The following is a 27,098-nucleotide window of genomic DNA, read 5'->3' as shown; positions in this document are numbered from 1 at the left end:
AATAGGAAGATAGACACAAATGTGTTTTGCCAATTCACAAATATCACAATCAAACTCACCAATATCTAATCCTTGGAAAAAAAAGAGAGAGGAAATATGACCTTTAAAACCCTAAAAGATGGATGACCTAGGCGTAGGTGATACGGCCAAATGGTAACTTTATTTGAAGAACTAAGAAAGGATAGAGATAAGTTATTTCTAATTTTCTAAGATGATTCAAGGTGATAAAGACCACACCTCCCCTTAGCAAGCCCAATCGTCTTCCCCATGCCTAGGTCTTGAAAGGCACAATAAGAAGGGAAAAAACTAGCATGACTTTTGAGATCATAAGCTTTTGAATGAAGATAAGATTGGCCAACAATATTGGTGCATAGAAGACACTTTTAAGGACAAAAATAGGTGCGATATGTATGTCTTTGAATCCTGCAACAGTAGTTAAAAAGATATTGATAATTACAATTTTTTTTTGTTGCTCCCGCATGGGGTATAGGAATGGAAAAATTGAGATGTTGGGGACATATGGTATGTGGTTCCGAAGTCTATCATCCAAGAGTTACCATAAAGTTTTTCTGAGGCATTCATGGAAAAAGTAAATGAATGTTTACTTGAAAAGGATAAAGAACAAGATGTTCCAAAAGGTTTCTCAAGAGACCCTAACGAGCTTCTCAATTTCTTTATTATTTAACCTACTCATTATCGAGGTTTCCTCATATTTAGATTGCTCATGGGCGAATTGAATTCTTCAGATTTCAATTTTGTACCAATTAGTTGATGAAGTGAAGGAATGGAAAATGGAGAGAAGAAAAGGGAAAAATTACACAACAATGACAATGATGAAGGTTGAAATAGGTTGATAAGGGAATGGGAAAAATTATGCAAAAGTGGCAGGGATGAAGGCTAAAATAGTATTGTAATGGCAACAATGAAGGTTGCGCAAACAAGAACAATAAATTCCAAAAATAATTCCCTAAAGCTCTAATACCATATTAAAGGAGAAAATGATTCTGAAATTCTTATATCCACCTTCACAATACATGATATCATATAGGGGATTACTGAGGGGAAAATAGGAAACTAAATCATAATCAAACAAAATATCCTAATCAAATCCCTCAATTTAAGGGATTTCAAACTAATCTTCCTAACCTAGTTGCAGCTCATATATGCTTTAACAACTAAATCATAAGAATTTGTAAAGAAGAATCCTTATGTAACTAATATTCCATTTAGGTAAGTTCCAGCTAATTGCTTCACTAAGTCTTGCCAACAAAAGAGTCCATAACATAGGACTCATCTACTTATCGTTTAAGCCAAAAGTATAATATATTGACAGAATGAAAGTTAGCATACTATCCCCTCCCTCCAAATTAATTTCAAAAAAGTAAACGTAGTAAGTACTACTAGAAAGACAAGTATCATATGTAATTCTATGACCTAAGCTTTTAATAAACCTTAGGATTTCCCTTTTTTTGAACTCCGGCATTGAATAGCAATTTGTCTTCGCCAAACATGAATAGGAACCTGCAAAGCAGTAACACAAATATGTTTAGGGCCCTTTTTGTGTCAGCTTTGCAAGAAAAAGAATTTGGCAGATGAGTTTTTACTCGATAGTTCTACATTGATAACAGATCAAAGTTATTGAGAATGTAAATGTATCCTTACAGCAGGGAAGCCACCATAGTCCCCAGGCTCTCTGATGTCCTTAGTGACACAGCTATTAGCAGCTAGTCGCACCTACATGACTACCTTCATTTAGAAACATACCCTTCATGGAAGCATTTAAACCTTTAACTCCCTTAGCTATTACAATGGGATATAATCAAATCAATGACAAAGGAAAAACATACAGTAAGCAAGACAGCTTTGAGCAAGTATACAATCTGAAAAGTTTAGCAATAGGTCCTTTTTCTTGCCAGGCATTTGCTAATATATGTTAAATAACTAAACATGCAAATTGATTGTCATACTGATCTCTTAATTGTGTCACTAAATAAAATTTTAAAGGACCCTCAACAACTCAAAGCAAGAATTAACTTTTTCTTCTCAATATCAAGTAAATACCTTTGATATGATAGAGACATGATCACGCACTGCTACTCTTCCCCCTAGGACTACATAGTCTCCTATTCTGTGGCAGGACAGAAACCAAATATGATCACAACTCCCAGAAATTTTGAAAATTTTATCAAGTTCACATACTTGAGCACACTCAGAGACATAAGAAACTAGAAGGGAAAACTGGAGAAAAGAACTAAAGGATACTAATAACATACATCACTGAACCGGCTATGCCGACCTGTCCACAAAGCATGCAACTTTTCCCAATAACTACATTATGTCCAATCTGCATGGCCAGCATTTGGGTAAGGGCATTACCATAAAGTATGGCTATCAACAAGGTCAGACAGAAAACACCACCTGAACTAAGTTATCTATCTTTGTATGGTCTCCTATTACTGTGTCTCTCCAACTGCACAACCAAATAGGTGATATACTTTCATTCAACATTGGTCTGCTCAGGAATGCAGAAACAAGTTAGAAGTGGAAAACATTCAGAGTTAATAGATAACTAGCCTGCCCCGATCAATGCATGTATTAGCTCCAATATCCACGTGGTTCCCTATCCTAACATTTAAAATCTGAGGAAAAACATCACAGAAAAAAATAATAAATGAATTTACTTGTTCAACAAATCTGAAATACCCAAGCAGCAATTCTTTACCTTTTTTCTTTTTTAAATCAACAAGAATAAATTCAATGATAATAGAAATGTTAATCATAAAACAATTCCTAAGTTATGCCTTGTAGTGCTCGAAACACAAGCAAGTTTTAAAGAAGTTCCTATGTAGCATAAGAGACAATTTCAACTATTCTAACAGTTAATAGATTGTATATATATGTTTCAAGTTATGGCCAATCATTCAGGCTGTTAAGAAATATGATCATGTTAGGATATTTTTCTAGTTGTGAATGTTGTAATTCTTAAAATCCAATAAACACCAACTTGAGGCTTCTTGACCATGTTGCCATCCTCATCGACAAAAAATCCAAATCCTGCAATGAATAAAATTAGATAAACAAATTCAACTTCAGTACAAAATTACACTTCAATAGTCCAATAACACAGGTAAGGAAGTAAAGGAGACATATGTAGACATTTTGATAGCGGATTAACTACCAAATGAATAAATCCGATGTCTTTTATAACTTTCAAGCTCAGAAGAAGCTGACCTTACCATCTTGACCGATGCAAACTCCATTATGGATTACACATGAATCACCTACAGTGCAGTTACTAAGTGCAGCATTATACCTGAACAAAGTTTAATAAATCAATCAGGAAACAAAGAGGCCATAAACATAAAATTAAAGCAAAACATCAAAGTTCACAACATGGGATGTCATATTGAAAGATTTACCCAATCTTTGTGAACTGGCCGATTTTAACACAAGGGCCAATAGCAGTCCCTGAACCAACATGAACATTTGCACCCAAAACGGATTTCGGATGAACTATCGCACCAATCTCGATAACCACAGTTGGATCAATACAAGCTGACTTATGAAAATGGCCACCACCATTTTTCCATTTTAAAAACTCCTGGCCATCATCAACGTCAGCTCCAGTTTCTGTCTTGACAGAAAAAAGAATATGAAGAAAGAGCAAAGTTAACCGGTAAGTATTTGAGCAATACATATCCATTAAGACATTTTAGCAAACAGCTGAGATGCTATAGAAACTGACCGGAGTTAACCATGCTATTTGGGAATGCGGGTTGGTCAGTTGAGGACACAGAGAAATTATAGAGAGAGCCAAAACATGAAGGAGTAGAAAGAGGAAAGTTCCTGAAAATTAAAGGAGGAATTGAGGATAATCTTTTCAGAGTAACTGCCATAACGACAATGGGATCGTTTCAGTTACTGTGACGGTTCACTGAAGAGTTGGAGAAAGAGATGAAAATGGTAAAGTTTCTTTTCCGTTGGGTTTAAGGTTTGGGCAAAAGCATGAATGGATGGGCCTTAAACCATGTTTGGGCACAAATTTAGATTAATGTACCAAAACATAAATTTTAGGGTAAAATCTGAATTGGGTAAACTACACCCATTATCACTTTTGTTTACTTTAGGTTACGTTTTAGTCACTTATGTTTGAAATGTTACGTTTTAGTCATTTACGTTATCATGTTGTAACATTTTAGTCACTGAGCCATTTATCGTCGTTAATGTTGTAATGGTAAGCTGACGTGGCACGTTAAATCATAATTTCAAACAAAATTTTAGGTTAAATTATACAATTGATCCCCATATTTTTTTCGTTTTAAGTAATTTAATTTTTTTCTTTTATGTTCTTTAAACTTTCCTCTTTTTTCCATTTTTTTGTTTCTCCTCGATTTCATACCTTTCCCATTTCTTTTAACATATTAGGAAGTCGAATTGGCAATTAAAAAAGAAGTAGGAAGTCGACTGTCATCATTTGCCTATAACCAAAACCCATAAACCCATACCACGCTTCTTTCTTCACTACCAATTCGACTTTCTCGGTATGTTAAAAGAAATAAAGAAGGTAGAAAAAGAGGAGAAGCGAAGAGAATGGAAAAGGAAAAAAGAAAAAAAAGAAAGAAAGTTAAAAGAACATAAAAGAAATAATTTGCTCAAAACGAAAAATTATGGGGACCAATTGTATAATTTAACCTAAAGTTTTTGTTTGAAATGATGATTTAATGTGCCACGTCAGCTTACTATTACACCATTCACGACAATTAACGGCTCAGTGACTAAAATGTTACAACACGATAACATAAGTGACTAAAACGTAACATTTCAAACATAAGTGACTGAAATGTAACCTAAGGTAAACAAAAGTGACCATGGGTGTAGTTTACCCATCTGAATTTGGTAATTTTTTTTCATATTAGGATCTGAATTTTTTTTATCTAAGTTAATCCTTCAAATCTTAAAGTTTAAGGTTTAATATGGAAACAACTGTTAAATTCAAAAACTAATTTGGACAAAAAAAATTTAAGTCTCAATGTTGGAAGCCTAGTGTGAAAACAATTACCAAATTTAAATTCTAATTTATATAAAAGAAATTTAGGCCCTAATATAAAAAAATCCAAATCCAAATCCAAATCCATATTAATCTTAATCTTAATTTATTTATTTATTGTGGAATTCATGCCTCATTTAAGCCTAAATTTAGTTAATCTATTTATTGTGAACTTTGATACCATGACCTAGTATTTGACTTCATGAATACATTATACATCATTATTTAGTTTGGATAAAACTAAAACCAACTACTAGTGCTTGTATTTATTAGTTTATTTAATTAAATAGCCTTGGATAGATACGTTTTGCAAGAAATCAAAGCTAAGTTTTTACCAATTGACAATTTTATAATAGCAATGCAGTAAACTTATTTTTATGTTTATATATTTTATTTTTTAAAGAATTAAATCAAAATTTAATATTTTTAAACACTGTATTAAACAAGGAAAGATTAAATTATTGAACCATTAATTAACTCAGTCGTTATGAATGACATTTAACTAAAACAAAATGAAAAGGGATCATTAGGGAGTAATTGATTAGTCTTGAGTTATCTAAACTACTGAATTTCCTTCCAGCTTCAATACAATGGAAGTTTCGCTCTGATTTTCCTTAGTTTTAACGTCAAACCATATCTACATTTTGTGACCACAAGCAGCCATTAAACACTTTTCTAATTAACTCAACTTCCATATTTACAATTTTTAAGCTTACCAAAAACAAATGAATGTAACTGTTGCAAATAAAAATTGAGTTCAACGTCCAAAATTCCTTTCTTTTATTTTATTTTTTGCCAATCACTGTTGCTAAACCATATGCTAGTGTCACAAGTCATAGGCTTTGCAACAATAGTGTCCCATGGAGATCTACATATTAAATGGGGCTCATTTAACAAGTGACGAAGCCCATCCACGTACAGTCTTGGTGACCCAACGAAGCAATTATGAAAAATTAGGACTACCTTGGTAAATAGGGAAAGTAAGTTTAGAAGATTTGATTTTGTAATCTTGAAGACTGTGTAAATCATTTAATTCTAGATAGACTTCGATCTCGTTCGTTGATGTAACTCAATCTATACCGTCGATTTTGGGGAGCTCAACTATAAATAGAGAGTCTCCCCCTCATTTGTAATCGTCTATTGTATGCATTGTATTCTATTTTTTGCGTTAAAGAATATATTGAGAGCATTTACTCAAATATCTTGTGTGCATTGCTTTTTTGTGGCTATTATGCTATTTTGAGCTTCTTTTGGTGTCTTAGAGAAATTCTGCGAGAATCTTCATTTTGCGAAAGTTAGGCTGACTTAGGCGCATTTGAAGCAAAGGAATCTCCTAATGCCACACAGATTGTGAGACGAAAAGTCTAGCCCCATAACAGTTGGTGTCAGAACTAAGGTTACGAAGATACTATTCGAGATGTCGAAAGAAGTTGCCAATCATATAGAGCCAATAGAGACTCATAGGAGGGCTAGGAAAGCAAGCCGATCGAGGGACATGCTGTCGACTTTGAAAGGATAAGTGATCAATCTTGAGGAGCCCATGAGGGACATGAGGGAGACACTCGAGGTGGTCGAGAGATGCATCGATGAGTTGGACTCGGTGAAGGAGTAGCTTAAAGATTTTGTGTTGGAGTCTCTCAACTCCAATGTGGAAAAGATGCAAAGGGTGCTCAATTCCATTGTGGGTAGGCTCACGGAAAGAAACGGTGCTTTCAAGGCCATTGTGATGGCTTTAAGAGAGGAAAAAATAGCCACGACAAAGGCTTTGAACACGAGAATTGAGGAGCTCGAGAGAGAGTCTGTTATGTGTCGAGCCGCCGTGAGTAGAGGAGTGTTGGTGCAACACTCAATCGTGAGATAAATGTCTTGAAACCAAAAGAGTTTACGGGGACAAGGTTTGCAAGCGATGTGGGCAACTTCTTGTGGGGAATGAAGCAATATTTCTGTGCCAAAAGCATCATGGACAATGCTACTAAGGTAAACATTGTTGTTATGTATTTCACTGATGTTGTTTTGTTATGGTGGCATCATAGGTTCACAAATGAGAGATGTGGTGGAACCGTAATTGAGACTTGGATGGAGTTTCAAAAGAAATTCAAGGCATAGTTTTACCCGGAGTATGTTGAAGACGAGACTCAAGAAAAGTTACGTCGACTTACGCAATGAGGCACAATTAGGGAGTGTGTGCAGTAGTTTAGTGAACTCATACTCCAGATTTATGATTTAAGCAAGAAAGAGACGTTTTTCTCTTTTATGGATGGGTTGAAGCCATGGGCTAATATGAGTTGCAACCCTGTGGAGTCTAGGAACTTACAAAAGCCATGACGGTAGTGAAGTCCTTAATTGAACTTGGTCTGAGGAAAGGCAAGTTCGAGTCTTCCAAGTCCAATAGGAAAGGCAATAGTAGGGAAGATGAAGGACATGATGAGTATGACAACAGTAATAGTGGCAAAAATGACAATGGGAAACCATAAATGAGAAGTGGAAAACCAACAACAACCAAAATGAGAAAGGGAACAAAATAAAATTACTTCCTTTGCGACGATCTGTATATGTTAAGGAACTACCCGAAGAGATCTGTGTTTTCGGCTATCAAAGGGGATGATGAACCAAAAGAAGAGGACATGAGGCTTGGTTTAATAGTGAGGGTTGTCGAAGCCAAGAAAGCTAAGGAGAGTGAGAAGAAGCCAGTGAAGTGCTTCTTATGTTGTGGGCCGCATAGGTTGTAGGACTGTCTAGATCGATCTAAACTATCCACGACCAGTAAATGAGAGAAAACATAGTTTGAAGAGAGTAAAACTTCAAAACTTGGGTCAATGATACTTATTCCTACAAAGAAGAATAACAAGAAGGTAGGATTGATGTTTATGGACATTAATATCGTAGGCTAGAGAAAGAGTGCTCTTCTTGATACTGGAGTATTAGACTTATGCATATAGGAGAAAGTCGCGATCAAACTTGATCTCTCGATTAGAAAATCGAATAAGAAGATCAAGATGATAAATTTTAAAGAGGTCTCTACCATAGGAGTAGCACGAGGAGTCGAGCTACAAATTGACGAGTGGAAGGGCAATGAAGATTTTGAGGTAATCCACTTAGATGATTACGACTTTGTTCTTGGCTTGAACTTTTTGACCATATTATGACTTGTCTTTTTCCTTTTGCCAATTGTATTCATATCTTTGATGATTCGCAACCACGATGTGTTGTGCTGATAAATTAAGACATGAGGGTTGGGACCAAGGTATCGTCAACAATCTAACTAGTCGAAGATGTTTCGTATGGGAGGAATATTGACTCGGTAGATCGGACTACTAAGGAAGCCCCTTTGGAAATGCTGGTGGGGCATGAAACTGATATAAAGCCTGTTGAGTTATTAGTGGAGCTACCACCTATGAGAGATGTGGGTTGTGCATCAGACTTTAGTGATAAAGTGGTGATGCAAACTGGACAGTTGATACGAGTAAATGCTGCCAATAAGGTACATCTCAAACACTTTGGTAGTGTTTTTCATTCTAACTTGTTGGCTTGGCAAGGATACAAGAACCCTTTCAAAGTTCTTAAGCGAAGAAGCCAAGGTGCTTACAAACCAGATTTGGCGGGAAAACTCAAGGTTAACCCAATGTTTAACGTAAGTGTGTCAAAGCCTAGTTGTGCGGATCAAGGGGATCCCAATCAAGGCAAGTTACAATGTGGGAGAGTAAGAGCAGCGGGCTCTTGCAAACAAGATGTACCAACGAGTGAAATGGTTTGAGTTAGGGAATGATGGAAGTCGAGGCAAAGGTTTCGAGGGGCGAGACTACCTGATAGTGAGACTAGTCGAGAAAGTTCCGAGTCAAATCAAACTAGTACCATTCTGAGGACGCAATGAGGGCGTTGCAAGAAAGGGTGCAGGAGAATGTCGGGGGCCACAATTTAAGGCCCATAACAATTGCAACAAAAGTGTCCCATAGAGGTCTACATATTAAATGGGGCTCATCTGACCCACTTGAATTGGCCTGATTCGAAGAACAAGTGACGAAGCCAATCCACTTAAAGCCTTGGTGGCCCAGCGAAGCAATTATGTGAAATTAAAGCTACCGTAGTAAATAGGGAAAGTAATTTTAGAATATTTGTAATCTGATAAGATTTGATTTTATGATTTTAGAGATTGTGTAAATCTCTTAGTTGTAGATAAGCTTCGATCTCGTCCGTCAATGTAACTTAATTTATACCGTCAAGTTTAGGAAAGCTCAACTATAAATAGAGAGTCTCTCCCTCATTTGTAATTGTCCATTGTATCCATTGTATTCTATTCTTTGAGTTAAAAAATATATTAAGAGTATTTACTCAAACACATTGTGTGCATTGTTTTTCTGTGGCTATTCTGCTCTTTCGACCTTTTTTTGTCTTTGAGATTGTTTCCGCTATATTTTGGTACTTTAGAGGAATTCTGTGAGATCTCATTTTGCAAGAGTTAAGCTGACTTAGGCACATTTTAAACGAAGAAATTATTTAAGACTACACAAATTACGAGACGAAAGGTCTAACCCTGTAACATTAATGTCTTATTTTTAAGAAATAAGTTAATTTTTTTAATTCATATATATTTATTTGATCATGATAAAAGCAATTGTTTTATTATTATTCGTCATGGTTCTTTTTTCAATAATTATTAGTCATGGTTAATTTAGTAGTACTGGTAGATTTAAGTTTTCATGTTGTTGGTTATGATTAATTTAAAGGAAATTGATGCTAGTTTTAACTTTTTTTCGATTTCTTCCTGAGCTTCATCTCCACCCCAAGGGAGATAAGGGGTGGCAATGGAAGCACCAAGCGAACAAGTGAATGATTTCAGATTTTCCGTTTATTAATTTGATGGAAGTGTATAAAATGATTTAAATTACAATTTATTTTATTTGGAGTGTTTAAAATAAAAATGTTTAATTAATTGGGTGATCACCTGTATAGTTTATTCTAATATCATACTTAAATCTAATTCAAACCTGACCAAACTCATGAGCATTTCTACCACAAAACAATAATTAATTACTCAAAAACATAATTTATTCAGATTTTCAAATAACAAAACTATACAAAATTTCACAAACTGAATATTCATTAATTTTCCGCACCATACTAAAGTCACCCTAACTCTAGTGACAAATGTAAAAAATCACTAGTCGAAAACTATAATTACCTCTACTGATAACGAGTCAAAATCATTTAAATCTAGTATATCATAATTTCGAGAATTTTGTAGCTTAAATATGATTTCGATTTGGGACATGAAAACTTTACTGCAAGATTGAACATCGATTGAAAGCAAGGACAATTTGGAATCTGCAGCTCTTAATGCTAACTTCTAGTTTTAATGTATCCTTTCAATTTATTTTCATCCTTGTTCTTGTTATTTTTTAGCTGTTGCAGTACTCGTGTTCATAAAAAGCCACAACAACACAAACCAAACGTGACATGTTATAAAATATTAGATTCTTCTTCCATTATCACTTAAAGTTTTGGCTTGATCTTCAAGTCTCCACAGTCCACATTCATTTCAGGGGTTTTTTTATACAAATAGTATAGAAAAAAAATACTGAAATAGGATGTCAGAAAAAAAATTTATCAAAATAGGTTACTTTTTCATTGGAGCCTATTAGGTAGGCGCCAATGAATAAAAAAATAATAAACTTTTTTTTGAATAAAATATTTTTTTATATTTTTTAATAATTTTTTAAAAAAAATACGAGTCAAAATACGGTCAACGGGTCGGGTCGGGTCGGGTGGCGCCTATCAGGTATGCGCCAATGAAGGTGTCTCACAGAGAGGCGCCAATGAAGGTGCCTCATAGAGAGGCACCAATGAATATTGTAATTTTGTATTAATATTGTAATTATTTTATAATTAAATTTGTATTTATATTTTTGGATTAGTATTTTGTATGAATATTGTAATTTTTTATATGAATATTGTAATTTTGTGTTTGTAATTTTGTAATCAAAAAAATGAATTCAGTTAATTTGTTTCAAAAATCAATAAATACTGTTAAATAAATACAAAATCAAATAAAATTTAATTATATAAAAGTTACATTATATAAAAATTAAATTAGTTAACAACAACTACATGATTAAAAAGTCATTATAATTAAACTTTTAATAAAATGATTTTTAATTTTTTATAATTAAACTTTTAATAAGATGATTTTAATTTTTTATAAACTTTATATGTAAACTCACCAAATATTAAACTAAACACAACAACTTATAGCTTAATCCTAAATTACTAATAAATTAAATTTTAAATAATTACAAACACAAAAATTTATAACATAATCCTAAATTACTAACAAATTATTTATAAAATAATTACAATATTCATACAAAAATTACAATATTACAATATATCCCGACGTTACAATATTCATACAAAATTACAATATTACAATTGTCGAAACCGTTTTTTGAAAAACAAAAATTTTAGGTTGTCGACTTAAAAAAGGAAAATTGGGAGTCGCCACCAATCTTTTAGTAATGTGTGACTGGATCACCTAAAACGGCTTTGGTCAACGAATTCTTTTTTAAAAAAAACGGGTCCGGAAGTCGGTTACGTATGAGGAAGGATTAGCACCCCCATTACGCCCAAAAATTGGTACCTAGTTAATTAATTAATGTCTTAAGGTCGAAAATTTTAAAATAATCTTTTAAAAAACTAAAACGTTGCATATTAATACCCTTTTCAATTCAGAGAAGCAAAAATGCCACACCCAATACGTTAGGGCACAACATTCTAATTTTCCCCAAAATGAATTAGGTCAGAATAAAAGAACATCCACTCATCCAAGATTTAAGAAATCACACCCAACACGTTAGGGCACGATCCCTTTAGAATCCCAAACTCAGAATATTTCCTTTACTATTTTTAAAAAATCTTCATTTCGAGAAACCAATGTGTCACATCCAATACGTTAGGACACAACGTGTTGAATTCCCAATAATGAGTTATTATTTTTGATTAAAGAAAAATGCTCGATCGTTGGATTTAACGAAGAAAATCGGAACCCAATACGTTAGGGCTCAATTTCCTTGAAAATCCTTAATACGAGTATTATCTCAATCTTAGAAATTTTCTAATTTTAAATTTGAGTAAAAGATGATGTAACGCTATATTATACATACAAATGCTATAATAATAAATACAACGATAATAAATACATTAATGGCATAAAATAATATAAACAAATAAATAAACGAAATAAAAAATAATAATTCATGACATGCAAAACATTAAATATAAACACAATTATACCTCGAATGAGGAAAGCAAACAAAATAAATAAAAATCGAAGACATATAATACACACATGGAAATTATGAAGATATAGACTATAAGATTCATACAAAATATAATGCATTTATAAAAGAAATATATAAATATATATTATAAAATTTGTGTAAAAAAATAAATAAGTAGTTAAACATTTTAAAAATAAATAAATAAAAATAGATATATACGTATATATATAAATATAAAAGAACATTCATTAGAAAAAATAATAAGTATACATGTACATATAAAATATCTATAGATTAAAAATAATTAAATAATATCTACATTATCAAAATTGAATAAAATAAATAAATATGTGTATATATATAAATATGAGAAAATATTAATTGAAAAAAATATAATATGTACATATATATATAAAATAATTATATACATATATAGATTATAAAAACGATAATTACATATATACAAAAAATGATAATAATTAAATTAATTAATTTAAAAATATTAAAAACTATGAAGAAAACATGTACAAGTATACGTGTACATATTTACAAAAGTAAAAACAAGTTTTGAAATTAAAAATATAAAAGTATATATATTATAAAAATGTTTGTATGTACATAAAATAATAATTAAATAATAATAATAGTAATAATGATGAGGAAGATGAGAAAATAAAATTAAAAAACGAATTGCAAAAAAAATAGTTAAAAAAACTAAAATAACAAGAAATAAATGAAATTTAAGCAAAATAATGGGCGAAATCGCAACACGCGAATTACATGGAGGGCCAAATCGGAAATAATCCGCCTCCCCAAAGCGGTGTCGTTTCGCTAGCATGATTTAAAACAGTTTTTTTGAAAAAACATTGTTTGCAGAGATAGAAAAAAAAGAAAACAAAAAAAAAAAACAAAGGCTCTCTACTAGGGTTTTAACCCCACTGACGCCACCGTTCACTCTTGCCGATGCTCTGATTGCAACGGAGACGGTACAAATCCGGCGATTCCAACTTGAGGAGTAAGCCCTTTCCTCCTTTCTTTATATTTTAAGCAAAAATAAATAAAGAGATAAAGAAACTAAAATATATATACATCTATGTATAAATGAAAAATAAAAGAACGATAATCCTCAAGGTAATATAGAGAAAAAAACCTTTGTATTCAAAAAGAAAATTTTCCTTCTCTCTTTTTCAGTCTCCTCCTTTTACAATGTTTCAATGGCTTTATATAGCCATAATAATAAAGAATATAGAAATAAAATCTTGTTTACATTGATTTTATTCTCAATCTTTTGATTTCTTTCCATTACATTGATTTGATTCTCAATCCTTTGATTCCTTTCCATTATTGTTTTGCTTCCTTTTTTTGTGCTGATTTGCTATGCAGGTGAAGATTCAGCTGAAATTCGGAGGGCAAGGCTAGGTGGCTGCGGCGCAAGACTCATCCCAGAAACCCTAGGGTTTCTGATATTGTGTTGGGCCATTGCTTTGGGCCTCTGCTTATTTCGGGTTTTGGGCTACATAGGCCCATTGTAATTTGGGCCCTTTAGACCCGGGCCAAAAATAGGGTATTACAGCTGCCCCTCTTTGCCCGTTATCATGTAACGAGAACGGAGCAAAGACTTTAAAAATACCCAATTTTGCCCGGTCTTGCTGGAACATGAAACTCTTCTTCTTCAAGTAGCCTCATTCCTTCCTACTGCATCTTCAGAAGTATAGGGGCTAGTGCTTCAATCTATTCTACTGCAACTTCAGGGAGATAAGATTTATAGCTTACTTCAACCTATTCCACTGCTGACCAGGGAAGTAGAATTACTGGCTTCAATCTACTCCACTATAACCACAGGGAGGTAAAATCCGCCATCTTCGATCTGCTCCACTATTGCTTAGGGAGATAAGATCTGAAATCTTCAATCTATTCCACTGTTGTCCAGGGAAGTAGAATTACTAGCTTCAATGTACTCCACTATAACCACGGGGAGGTAAAATCCGCCATCTTCGATCTGCTCCATTACTGCTTAGGGAGATAAGATCTGAAATCTTCAATCTATTCCACTGTTGTCCAGGGAAGTAGAATTACTGGCTTCAATGTACTCCACTGTAACCACAGGGAGGTAAAATCTGCCATCTTCAATCTGCTCCACTACTGCTTAGGGAGATAATATCTGAAATCTTCAATCTATTCCACTGTTGCCCAGGGAAGTAGAATTACTAGCTTCAATGTACTCCACTATAACCACAGGGAAGTAAAATCTGCCATCTTCGATCTGCTTCGTTGTCAATGCAGGAAGGCAAGATTTGCTATCTTTAACTTGCTCCACTACAACCGAGGAAGGCAATACTTTATTTTCGATCTGCTTCACCGTCAATGCAGGAAGGCAAGATCTACTCTTTCACTGATCTGTTCTCTGTGGAACATGACCTGTATAATGAACCTAGTTATGCCTAATGATTAGGATGGCATGATCAAAATGCATCAAATGCTCCTAACTAGACATGTGTGAATGGTGTTTGCATGAATGCAAAATTTATTTTTTCGAGAATGATCCCACTTAGGTTGTCATCACTCGAAGTTTATTAAGGCTTTGTGACTGACGTGATACAACGCCTTCTTGCTTGACTGGCTTTTCTGAAGAATCATTTAGCCAGGCTGCCCCCCACTGTGAACCTCCAAGTTTAATCCATTGGGGTGCAAAAATTCATACCATTGTTCTCCCACTGTAACCCAAGAGTATATGGCTTTTCTTCAATCCTCTCCTATCACAATTTCAAGGATACAGGATCTAAATCTTTCTAGTCTCTTATACCATTCCCAGGGTGTCGTACCAAAAGCTCATACACAAATGAAGGCTCTCTTCCCCGAGGTAACCTCTTTCTATTGCCTGGTGATCATTACTTGCTTGTTGATTTAGGCTTTGTCATCAACACAACATCCAATGTTTTTGACAACAAAATCCAAAGAGAAAGTCCTAGTTTAGACTCTTCCTTTTCAGATTTCCAACTTTTAAAAACTTGGTGCGTTCTAAACAATAGTCCTGTTTCAGGCTCCTGTATTTATTTAGAAACTTCTAGAGTAATATGCAAAACTTCCTTCGTGAAAGTTTTATTAGTCCATTAATCATTATTCTAATGCAACATGCTTGCAAAAAGGGCATAACAATGGATGAGAGTACAATTGGTTCTGAGCATAGCTCGAAAGGAATAGATTATCAAAAATAGTAAACAAGGATAGCAAAGAAATTGATTGGGAACATGTATCTTGGAAAAGAATGAAGTATTCCAAGAATAAAAAATTCAGTATGAATATTGGGTGCCCCAGATATTGCAGCTTGAACTTCTTTGTACAAACTTTTTAAAGATCCTTTTGAGTTTGACATGTGTTTAGGAGATCCACAGTACTCTGCCAATGCCCCAAGATGTTGCCTACCTTTTCCTGATAATTCAGGTATAACAAGATCACCACATGCCCCAATCTGGTTAAACTTTAAGTTGCTCTAATCACTTCGTGCCCCATTCTGATCAATATTTGAGCCGCCCTTTTCGGGTTTTCAACTCAAATCCCCTTTGGTCTCAAAGTGCCCTTTGCGGGTTTTCACTTTGGCCTCTCCATTTTTCCTTTTTTTTTTGTTTTTTGTTTTGTTTTTTTGTTTTGTTTTTTGTTTTGTTTTTTTGTTTTTGTTTTTTTTTGAATCTGAACTCATAGGATTAGACAAGTCTTCGTTATCCCTTTCGATCAAAACCAATGCAAGATCTTCTTTGTGATCAAATTTCTTTCATAGAGTTTTTTTTTTGGGGGCAAAATTTAACTATGACGAAAACTTTGGATCTTCCTCTTCAATTAGGATGAAATCCAACAACAGAGAAATGGCAACTTGACTTCGACGGGCTAAACCCTGATGAGCCAAAGAAGAAGGCATTGCCCCGGTAAAGAATTTTAAATGCATCGTTCATGATGTTAATCTTGAACATACTGTAAATTCTTGATATCGTATTGTTGTTCCGATTACAATATCGGTGCTTACTCAAGCATATCCTGATATGAACCTATGAAGACATCTTTAAACTCTTTGAAGTAACTCAACAAGGTCATGCTTCATTTCTTCGGTTATGCATGCTATCTTAAGGTCACAATCTTCATTGTCCCCTCATGAAGTAAGATTTCATTCCTGTTCTACCATCCTCAACAAGTCTGAAAATAGGCTACAATCTATGTCATCTTTAAAGTTATGAGATCCCTCTAAACACAGATCTCACTCAAAAGAAACTTCTGAGTCCGTATCAGCATCACTCATGTCATTGATATCTGGGGACCCATAGTAGGTACCAAAGAATATACAAAAGAATGTATAAATAATCATTTGTAAAATTATGAATGAATAGAATAATATGGAAGAAGATCCGAAAGAATGAAAGTATAATTATTCGAAAAAGAATGAAAGAATATTGGCTTTAAAAAATGACTGCAAAGATGTATTTTATTAGAATAACAACGTTCAGACATGAGCCTATTTCATAAAGAAATTCTTATTGCCTCTAGGCTGAAGGCAACAAGTGTGTTTTAAACATTACTCTGAGTAATCTCTAAATACTACAGGGGCTTCTTCTGCAGTCTAATTATTTAAAACACTCCCAAGTCTATAAGGGCAAAAATCTGACAAGGTCTCTTCTTCAGTTGTTTCATCGTGAACACTTCTCAACACCCCTTCATATTCAATCATGACTGGGTACTAGATGAACCATCTATCTTGACAATACCCATGTTGATGAATTTTTCAACTAGCTTTTTGAAGGTAATGCAATTTTCTATAGAATGCCCCGTAATGCCTGCATGATAATCACATTGTGCACTTGCATCATACCATTTGGGATACGGGGGCTGTGGAGGCTTCACATGTAAAGGAGCAACAACATGCGCATTGAATAAGCTTTAATACAGCTCATTGTACGACATTGGAATTGGTGTGAACTGGAGCTTTTCAGTACCTGGCTTCACACCTAATTCTTGTCTTAATGAACCATGTTGATTAGCAATCGATTTACCGTACGTATTCACGCTGTGCACCTAATTTCCCTTTTCTTTTGAGGCTTGCCTTCTGCTATTTCCTCCAGCATCAATCTTTCCGCTCCTTATGGCGCTTTCAATCATTTCACCATTCATGATTATGTCAGAAAAGCTTTTTGTTGCACTCCCTAACATATGTGTGATGAATGGTGCCTTCAATGTGTTGATGAAAAACATCGTCATCTCTCTTTCTAGCAGAGATGGCTAAACTTGGACAGCAACCTCCCTCCATCTCTGTGCGTACTGCCTGAAACTTTCACTAGGCTTCTTCTCCATGTTTTGCATAGTAATTCTATCAGGTACCATGTCACCACATGATCTGATCTTTTTTTAAACGCTCGTGCCAAATCTCTCCATGAGTTAATATGGGTGCAGTTCAATCGATTGTACCACTTGGATGTCGCCCTCATGAGGCTATCCTGGAAGCAATGAATCAAGAGTTGGTCATTATTGACATAACCGGTCATTCGTCTGCAGAACATGGTAATATGAGCTTCGGGGCTACTGGTTCCATTATATTTCTCAAACTCTGGCATTTTGAATTTGTAAGGGAGCACTAAATCCGGAACCAAGCTCAATTCTTTAGCGTCAATTCCATGGTAGCCCTCAGTACTTTCCATCGCTCTAAGTTTTTCCTCCAGCCACTTGTACTTTTCCTCTAGCTGTTTTGGCAATTCATCATTCATTTTCTCTTTTTCGGCCGTCTCATCGAAATCAGGGATAGCAGGATTAACAAAGTTGGCTTCGGGGTTAGAGCCTGATCCCGCCTGGAAATTCATTTGCGTTGCAACGTCACTTGGAGGATTAATGGTAACAGAGGACCTACGCGGGTATATCTCAACTTGTTGGGGTGTAAAGTCTGGAGGATAGACAAGTCCCTCATTGTCACCTTCTTCATTGTTGAGCACCAATCCCTTTCCTTTGTCAACTCCTCCAGCCAATAACTGAGTCAGCTTAGCCATCATACTCCCTTGAGATTCCATTATCTTTTCCACCATCTTTTGTTGAATCTTTTCTAATTGCTCATTCATTTGCTCTTGCATTTCTTTCTGGAACTGTTCTAGCCTTTGGTCCATGTCTCTAGTTTTGGATCGAGTTCCGTAGCAGTGTTTGATAGCTTGATTGGTTTCCAGATTAACTGATGAGTAATTTAGATTAATTAGAATCCCTTAATATATTTATTAATGCATATGAAACAATGCAATGCATGAAATGAAATGCCATGTCATGCAAATAAAACACCAAAAGTCAGTATAACATAGAAGCACAAGATATAATCAAGAAATAGTAAAGATCCCTAATTGGATATCTACTAAGGTTTAGTATAATTCTACCTAGTGTGGATTCCTAAGGTTCATTATATGAAGTTTGGCTTCTAGAGTAAAGGTACCCGAACCAGCGGATTCCTCAATCCTCACCCATTATAGGCTCATATGGACCAAGTTCAGTTCAGGGTATACATTTCCCTATGGCTGCACGGAGATGAAAAATCTCACGAAGACATAGGTACGGATGTATCCCGAAAGCAATCCACTACCCTACGCGGAGGTAAAAACCTTACGAAGGCATAGTTTCTCACTCCCACTTAAAAGGGTAATGCAAAAGGATGTCATGAGTTTTTTAAAAAAAATATTTTCTCGACCATAAGATAAAAATTAATCAACTTTGTGGCTCGACTCTCTTTTTAAAAAAAAATTGTCCCCAGCGGAGTCGCCAAGCTGTCGAAACCGTTTTTTGAAAAACAAAAATTTTAGGTTGTCGACTTAAAAAAGGAAAATTGGGAGTCGCCACCAATCTTTTAGTAAGGTGTGATTGGATCACCTAAAACGGCTTTGTCTACAAATTCTTTTTAAAAAAAAAAACGGGTCCTGAAGTCGGTTACGTATGAGGAAGGATTAGCACCCCCATTACGCCCAAAAATTGGTACCTAGTTAATTAATTAATGTCTTAAGGTCGAAAATTTTAAAATAATCTTTTAAAAAACTAAAACGTTGCATATTAATACCCTTTTCAATTCAGAGAAGCAAAAATGCCACACCCAATACGTTAGGGCACAACATTCTAATTTTCCCCAAAATGAATTAGGTCAGAATAAAAGAACATCCACTCATCCAAGATTTAAGAAATCACACCCAATACATTAGGGCACGATCCCTTTAGAATCCCAAACTCGGAATATTTCCTTTACTATTTTAAAAAATCTTCATTTCGAGAAACCAATGCGTCACATCCAATACGTTAGGACACAACGTGTTGAATTCCCAATAATGAGTTATTATTTTTGATTAAAGAAAAATGCTCGATCGTTGGATTTAACGAAGAAAATCGGAACCCAATACGTTAGGGCTCAATTTCCTTGAAAATCCTTAATACGAGCATTATCTCAATCTTAGAAATTTTCTAATTTTAAATTTGAGTAAAAGATGATGTAACGCTATATTATACATACAAATGCTATAATAATAAATACAACAATAATAAATACATTAATGGCATAAAATAATATAAAAATAAATAAACGAAATAAAAAAATAATCCATGACATGCAAAACATTAAATGTAAACACAATTATACCTCGAATGAGGAAAGCAAACAAAATAAATAAAAATCAAAGACATATAATACACACATGGAAATTATGAAGATATAGACTATAAGATTCATACAAAATATAATGCATTTATTAAAAGAAATATATAAATATATATTATAAAATTTGTGTAAAAAAATAAATAAGTAGTTAAACATTTTCAAAATAAATAAATAAAAATAGATATATACGTGTATATATATAAATATAAAAGAACATTCATTAGAAAAAATAATAAGTATACATGTACATATAAAATATCTATAGATTAAAAATAATTAAATAATATCTACATTATCAAAATTGAATAAAATAAATAAATATGTGTATATATATAAATATGAGAAAATATTAATTGAAAAAATATAATATGTACATATATATAAAAAATAATTATATACATATATAGATTATAAAACGATAATTACATATATACAAAAAATGATAATAATTAAATTAATTAATTTAAAAATATTAAAAAACTATGAAGAAAACATGTACAAGTATCGTGTACATATTTACAAAAGTAAAACAAGTTTTGAAATTAAAAATATAAAAGTATATATATTATAAAAATGTTTGTATGTACATAAAATAATAATTAAATAATAATAATAGTAATAATGATGAGGAAGATGAGAAAATAAAATTAAAAAAACGAATTGCAAAAAAACAAATAGTTAAAAAAACTAAAATAACAAGAAATAAATGAAATTTAAGCAAAATAATGGGCGAAATCGGCGACACGCGAATTACATGGAGGGCTAAATCGGAAATAATCCGCCTCCCCAAAGCGGTGTCGTTTCGCTAGCATGATTTAAAACAGTTTTTTTTTTGAAAAAAAACAAAGGCTCTCTACTAGGGTTTTTAACCCCAGCCCCCTGACGCCACTGTTTACTCTTGCCGATGTCTCAGATTGCATTTTGAGACGGCACAAATCCAGCGATTCCAACTTGAGGAGTAAGCCTTTTCCTCCTTTCTTTATATTTTAAGCAAAAATAAATAAAGAGATAAAGAAACTAAAATATATATACATCTATGTATAAATGAAAAATAAAAGAACGATAATCCTCAAGGTAATATAGAGAAAAAAACCTTTGTATTCAAAAAGAAAATTTTCCTTCTCTCTTTTTCAGTCTCCTCCTTTTTACAATGTTTCAATGGCTTTATATAGCCATAATAATAAAGAATATAGAAATAAAATCTTGTTTACATTGATTTTATTCTCAATCTTTTGATTTCTTTCCATTACATTGATTTGATTCTCAATCCTTTGATTCCTTTCCATTATTGTTTTGCTTCCTTTTTTTGTGCTGATTTGCTATGCAGGTGAAGATTCAGCTGAAATTCGGAGGGCAAGGCTAGGTGGTCTGCAAGAAGACTCATCCCAGAAACCCTAGGGTTTCTGATATTGTGTTGGGCCATTGCTTTGGGCCTCTGCTTATTTCGGGTTTTGGGCTACATAGGCCCGTTGTAATTTGGGCCCTTTAGACCCGGGCCAAAAATAGGGTATTACAACAATATTCATACAAAATTAGAATATTCATACAAAATTACAATATTCATATAAAAAATTACAATATTCATTGGCGTCTCTCTATGAGGCACCTTCATTGGCGCCTCTCTGTGAGGCACCTTCATTGGCGCCTCTCTGTGAGGCACCTTCATTGGCGCCTACCTGATAGGCGCCACCCGACCCAACCCGACCCGTTGACCGTATTTTGACTCGTATTTTTTTTAAAAAAAATTATTAGAAAATATAAAAAAATATTTTATTTAAAAAAAAATATTATTTTTTTATTCATTGGCGCCTACCTAATAGGCTCCAATGAAAAAGTAACTTATTTTGGTAAATTTTTTTCCGACATCCTATTTCAGTATTTTTTTTTCTATACCATTTGTGTAAAAAACCCTTCATTTCAGTCTCACAATCTATGCATTCAAGACATAGATTGTTTACAGACAAGTTGACAACAAGGGGTAGCTGTCGACATGAAATTGAGACTTGAGACAAGATACGGCTTGAGATGTAGCGGTTGTTGATATCCGTTAAACGCTCGGCCCGCTGATTGATTCAGCTTAAAATGCAGAAAGGCTCAAAAGTCTGAAAACCCACCAATTGAATATCAACTTTACCACCCTTTTGCCAAAAACTTCTACCTATGTTCAGTGGTTGGTTCTTCCCTTTTTGTTTTTTCCTATGAATTTTCCATTGGCTTTGTTAGCAAATTAACAACCGCGTCTTGAGTTGACTTCTGCATCAAAATGTCACAGTCATAATATCACTCCGATATACCATTTTTAATTATTTTCCATCTTTGTCAATACATTGGATTTCAAGTTTCAACTTATTTTACCCGTAATCTCAAATTAAGAAATTATATAGTGGAGTAGATTATTTTCGCTTGAAAGTTCTTCCCTGAAACTGCTTAGTAATAGCTCCCTGTCAGTGTTTCTAACTCAGTAATATTTAAGGTTTGCTTGTAGGGTCTCAAAGCTGCAGTAGAGCCATTAAGACAAGATATGGAACATTCAACTAATTTCAGACAAACCCTTCATTTGCTTTTGCTTTGTTATTTTCTGTTCGGTCGTAATGATCTTGCTCTTGCTGATCCTCCCTATTCGGTTTGTTCAAACAATACCAATAATAATTCATTGAATACTTCATTTCAAACTAGTCTGCAAAATCTCCTCGGTTCACTGGCCTCAAACGCTTCAGTCTCCAGATACTACAATATCTCTTATGGAAATGAAACCGATAAAGTTTACGGCCAGTTCATGTGCCTCGACTATGTTTCATACGACGATTGCCATGGCTGCATCTTAGGGGCAACACAGGCTATAATGAATCTTTGTCCCAACAAAACAGAAGCAGTCGTTTGGGAGGAAGTTTGTCAATTGCGTTACTCAAATGTTAGCTTCCTCGGTCAATTGAATGTCAAAGACAACATCGGCAAAGATAACGTAATTAATATCTCAGAACCAGTAAAATTTCAAGCTCTTGTGGAGAACAAGCTGCGAAATCTTACCAAACAGGCAGCCTTTAACTCTTCGGCAAATAAGTATGCTACTGGTGATGAACCGTATACGATAGATGACACTTTGTATGCTCTGGTGCAGTGTACCTTAGACTTATCCCCTGATGAATGTAACAAATGCCTTGAAGCTGCCATAAAAGATGTTGCATCCCAGTGCTATGGTTCTCGTGGAGCAAGGTTACTTAGTCGCAGTTGCTATCTTAGGTATGAGTTATATGCCTTTTATGAAGGTGCCAATGAAACCTCTGCTTCCCCGAAAACTCAACCCACAACAAGAAGTGGTGGAAGTGGAAGGAAAATATGGGTGATTATAGTTCTTACAATTGGATCAGCATTTTTGGTGGTAGTGCTAATGGCTTCCTTTGTATACTCTGGTGCAATGAAGAAAGGAACTCGAAAAGGTAACTATAACAATAAGATTAAGAAGTATTCTTACAAATCTTCATGTGCCTTTTAGAGGCTAAATTTGATCCTTTTTGTTTTGATGTCCCAGGGAAGGACGAAATCCTGAGAAATCATGTTCAACTACACAATAGTGGGGACTCTGAGAACCCAGATTTCCAGGATTTTGAAGGCTTAGATGAGTTAAAAGCAAATGATTCTTATATTGATTTGGTAACCATACACTCAGCTACTAATAACTTCTCTGATTCAAACATGCTGGGACAAGGTGGTTTTGGACCTGTTTACAAGGTAATACAAATTTCTATAAGATAATTGAGATACCCAAATCAACAATTCTGCTATATATTGAAAGAAAATGGTTTTTCTCATTAGGGGGTACTTCCTGATGGAAAGCAAGTGGCTGTCAAACGGCTTTCAAGGTTCTCTGAGCAAGGTGCCTTGGAGTTCACAAATGAAGTCCTACTGATATTGAAACTTCAACATAAAAACCTTGTCAGGCTTCTGGGTTTCTGTGTGGATCAGCAAGAACAGTTGCTTGTTTATGAATTTATGCCCAACAGCAGCCTTGATGTTGTCCTCTTTGGTATTGTTCTTGAACTCTTTATTTGTTTTGAGCTCTTTAAGTAACTGGAAATTACTCGAAGTGTTTGCTTGATACTTGTCTCTTGCATTAGATCCAAAGAAACGTGCACAACTCAATTGGAGCAAACGTTTAAACATTATTAATGGAATTGCAAGGGGAATTCTTTATCTACACGAGGATTCACGACTTAGGATCATACATAGGGACCTGAAGGCTAGTAACGTGTTGCTAGATTTTGACATGAACCCGAAAATCTCAGATTTTGGAATGGCAAGAATCTTTGCTGGAGCGGACGGTGAAGCTAATACGGCACGTATAGTCGGAACATAGTAAGGCACCGCTCTTCTAGTTTCAGTTCATTTCCTCAAAATTTAACTATTGCTCAAAGCACATAGTGTGATCTGCTAAATAATTCTTTCTCAAGCATAATAAAATCTAGTTCTTCTTTGCATTAGTGGATATATGGCTCCGGAGTATGCCATGGAGGGATTGTATTCGATCAAGTCCGATGTTTTCAGCTTTGGAGTACTTTTGCTTGAGATAATTACAGGCAGAAGGAATGCAGGGTTCAATCAAACGAAACATGCCCAAACCCTTGTTGCATATGTAACTTTTTAATCCACAGCTTGAATTACTTGCTTTTCAATTTACTAGACACTGTTAATGACATTGAATCATGATGCAGGCATGGCATCTATGGAATGAAGGGAATGCTCTGGAATTGATGGATGCATTACTAACTGATGGATTGATGGACGAATTTTTAAGATTCATTCATATCGGACTGTTGTGTGTCCAAGAAGATGCATTTGACAGGCCTACCATGTCATCTGTTGTGGTAATGTTAAAAGGTGAAACTGTGACACTAAGCCAACCACAACAACCTGCCTTCTCCATGGGAAGATTTACTGAGCACCATCAAACATTCACTAGAAGTTGCTCCACCAATGGTTTATCAATTTCAAGTGTTGCACCTAGATGATTGACCCCGAAACTCCAGTGATGCCAGAGATTCAATCTTTTCTTTACCTGAAGGTTTCTACATGTGATGATAACTTCATTTCACATAAATTTAGTACATACTAGTGTTATCTTCTTTAAGATATTTTGTATGTCATAATAAGTTTGTGACCTTGAATCACAATTGTTTCTAAATTCCAACTAACAAAGGCTGCTCTTGCAGTAGCCAAAGATACTATTGGGCTACTAATATCCCAAGTAGATAGCAAAAACCAAGCCATCAATTATGAACCATTCAAATTCAATCATCATCAATCCTTCCCCTTTTCAGATATTTTTATACGAGATATTTTCATCAAGCTTTGACACAACATTCAGATATTTTCAACTCTCTTCATTTTAGAAAAAAGCTTAAATACCCAAGTTTGGATTCATCACTCTCCACTAGATCCCTTTCATCTACCACACAAACTTAGCTGAAAGATCAATGGCAGCCATGGCAACAGCTCTCACCTCACTGTCTTCAAGCCCCAAACCATCTTTCCTAGACCACAACAAGTCATCCTTCAGCGGCACTCAAATTCCTTCTCGCTTCACTCCCATCAAGTCCTCTTCACACAACTCTGCCATTTCCATGTCCTTAACCCCTCCTTATGACTTACAATCCTTTGAATTCCAACCCATCAAAGAATCCTATGTTTCTCGTGAAATGACACGCCGTTACATGATGGACATGATTACCTATGCTGACACTGATGTTATCATCGTCGGCGCCGGTTCCGCTGGCCTCTCTTGTGCTTACGAGATTAGCAAAAACCCCAACATCCGTGTTGCCATAATCGAACAATCTGTTAGCCCTGGTGGAGGTGCATGGCTTGGTGGCCAACTATTTTCAGCCATGGTTGTTCGCAAACCAGCTCACAGGTTCCTCGACGAGCTCGGCATCCAATATGACGAACAAGAAGACTACGTTGTCATCAAGCATGCAGCTTTGTTCACATCAACAATCATGAGCAAGCTTTTAGCAAGGCCTAACGTGAAGTTGTTCAATGCTGTGGCTGCTGAGGATCTGATAGTCAAAGGAAACAGGGTTGCCGGTGTGGTAACGAACTGGGCTTTGGTGTCAATGAACCACGACACACAATCCTGCATGGACCCGAACGTGATGGAGTCTAAGGTTGTGGTCAGTTCTTGTGGACATGATGGACCTTTTGGAGCTACTGGGGTCAAGAGATTGAAGAGCATTGGGATGATTGACAGCGTCCCTGGAATGAAGGCACTGGATATGAACACGGCAGAGGATGCAATCGTTAGGCTTACAAGGGAAATTGTGCCTGGCATGATTGTAACAGGAATGGAAGTTGCAGAGATTGATGGTGCCCCAAGAATGGTAACTATTAACACTCCCTTTTTACTTTTTAATTGTGATTTGAGTTATTGATGTGTTATAATGATGAAATTGTGGATTTGGTTTTTTCAGGGTCCAACATTTGGAGCAATGATGATATCAGGGCAGAAAGCAGCACACTTAGCCTTGAAGGCATTGGGGCAGCCCAACGCCGTAGATGGGACCTTCAGCGAAGCTGAAAGGGTACAGCCTGAGTTTGTTCTAGCTGCTGCTGAAACAGAGGAGACTGTGGATGCTTGAAAAAATATTTGATAATTTTCTGGAAATGGAATAAATAAAGAAACATGTGGATGAAATTAGATCTTTTTGGAATGAATTGATGGATTGAATGTGAACAAAAGGTGAGCTTTGGTTTTGATTATTGTCCATATAATGTTGGAAAATGAAGAAAATAATATCTAGATTGAGATTTTATTGGGCTGCAACTAGTTTGATTCATTTTTAAGCTCACCCATCTTTTTTTTTTTAATTAAAACCCATTCAACTTCAACAAATATAGTTAAGAACAAAAGAATGTAATTCCGCTGGTAATCGAAAACGAATGTGAGCTCATACACTCTAAGCTTAAATGATTAAGTTTGTCTGTTAATGTATCACCTGAACAGGCTACGTATTGAAAAATAGGACCGTCGAATAGAAAGATAAAAATCTGAGCCTCATTTAACAATTGGCCCAATAAAAGTAAGTCCATACTATGAATGAATTAAGTTTAGAGACTACCAAAATACAATTAC

General features: G+C 34.8%; 3 protein-coding genes across 4 annotated transcripts; 2 read left to right on the top strand and 1 right to left on the bottom strand.

Moving 5' to 3' along the window:
* Positions 1-992: 992 nt before the first annotated feature.
* On the bottom strand, positions 993-4,021 carry LOC105773887 (probable UDP-3-O-acylglucosamine N-acyltransferase 2, mitochondrial). Of its 2 annotated transcripts, XM_012596073.2 has the most exons (10): positions 3,746-4,018; positions 3,420-3,630; positions 3,237-3,313; positions 3,005-3,054; positions 2,575-2,639; positions 2,419-2,470; positions 2,274-2,344; positions 2,062-2,128; positions 1,663-1,734; positions 993-1,521 (listed from the first exon to the last, which is right to left on the bottom strand). In XM_012596073.2, exons 1-10 carry the CDS (start codon positions 3,894-3,896, stop codon positions 1,453-1,455), a joined length of 885 nt encoding a protein of 294 aa, XP_012451527.1. In that variant the 5' UTR covers positions 3,897-4,018; the 3' UTR covers positions 993-1,452. The 2 variants fall into 2 exon arrangements, with proteins under 2 accessions (XP_012451527.1, XP_012451528.1); XM_012596074.2 differs by lacking the exon at positions 2,575-2,639 and having other exon boundaries at positions 2,419-2,512; positions 3,232-3,313; positions 3,746-4,021.
* Positions 4,022-22,367: 18,346 nt separating this feature from the next.
* Positions 22,368-25,134, top strand: LOC105773932 (cysteine-rich receptor-like protein kinase 10). Its single transcript, XM_012596152.2, has 6 exons — positions 22,368-23,409; positions 23,502-23,701; positions 23,786-23,996; positions 24,088-24,325; positions 24,452-24,602; positions 24,682-25,134. The coding sequence occupies exons 1-6, from the start codon at positions 22,494-22,496 to the stop codon at positions 24,976-24,978; spliced, it is 2,013 nt and encodes a 670-aa protein (XP_012451606.1). The 5' UTR covers positions 22,368-22,493; the 3' UTR covers positions 24,979-25,134.
* A 208-nt stretch (positions 25,135-25,342) lies between these two features.
* Positions 25,343-26,789, top strand: LOC105773933 (thiamine thiazole synthase 2, chloroplastic). Its single transcript, XM_012596153.1, has 2 exons — positions 25,343-26,346; positions 26,437-26,789. The coding sequence occupies exons 1-2, from the start codon at positions 25,444-25,446 to the stop codon at positions 26,602-26,604; spliced, it is 1,071 nt and encodes a 356-aa protein (XP_012451607.1). The 5' UTR covers positions 25,343-25,443; the 3' UTR covers positions 26,605-26,789.
* Positions 26,790-27,098: the final 309 nt, after the last annotated feature.

The sequence above is a fragment of the Gossypium raimondii genome, chromosome 6, assembly GCF_025698545.1.
Source record: "Gossypium raimondii isolate GPD5lz chromosome 6, ASM2569854v1, whole genome shotgun sequence".
Classification (NCBI taxonomy): domain Eukaryota; kingdom Viridiplantae; phylum Streptophyta; class Magnoliopsida; order Malvales; family Malvaceae; genus Gossypium; species Gossypium raimondii.
This window is presented reverse-complemented; position numbering and strand designations above follow the sequence as displayed.

Excerpts from the sequence above, each read along its gene's own strand:
- LOC105773887 (XM_012596073.2), bottom strand. The coding sequence starts at position 3,896 with ATGGCAGTTACTCTGAAAAGATTATCCTCAATTCCTCCTTTAATTTTC. Across the intron at positions 3,631-3,745 it reads AAATAGCATGGTTAACTCCG|AAACTGGAGCTGACGTTGAT; the intron begins GTCAGTTTCTAT and ends CTGTCAAGACAG. Across the intron at positions 2,345-2,418 it reads AGATAGATAACTTAGTTCAG|ATTGGACATAATGTAGTTAT; the intron begins GTGGTGTTTTCT and ends CTGGCCATGCAG.
- LOC105773932 (XM_012596152.2), top strand. The coding sequence starts at position 22,494 with ATGGAACATTCAACTAATTTCAGACAAACCCTTCATTTGCTTTTGCTT. Across the intron at positions 23,997-24,087 it reads CCTTGATGTTGTCCTCTTTG|ATCCAAAGAAACGTGCACAA; the intron begins GTATTGTTCTTG and ends CTCTTGCATTAG. Across the intron at positions 24,603-24,681 it reads CCCAAACCCTTGTTGCATAT|GCATGGCATCTATGGAATGA; the intron begins GTAACTTTTTAA and ends ATCATGATGCAG.
- LOC105773933 (XM_012596153.1), top strand. The coding sequence starts at position 25,444 with ATGGCAGCCATGGCAACAGCTCTCACCTCACTGTCTTCAAGCCCCAAA. Across the intron at positions 26,347-26,436 it reads TTGATGGTGCCCCAAGAATG|GGTCCAACATTTGGAGCAAT; the intron begins GTAACTATTAAC and ends TGGTTTTTTCAG.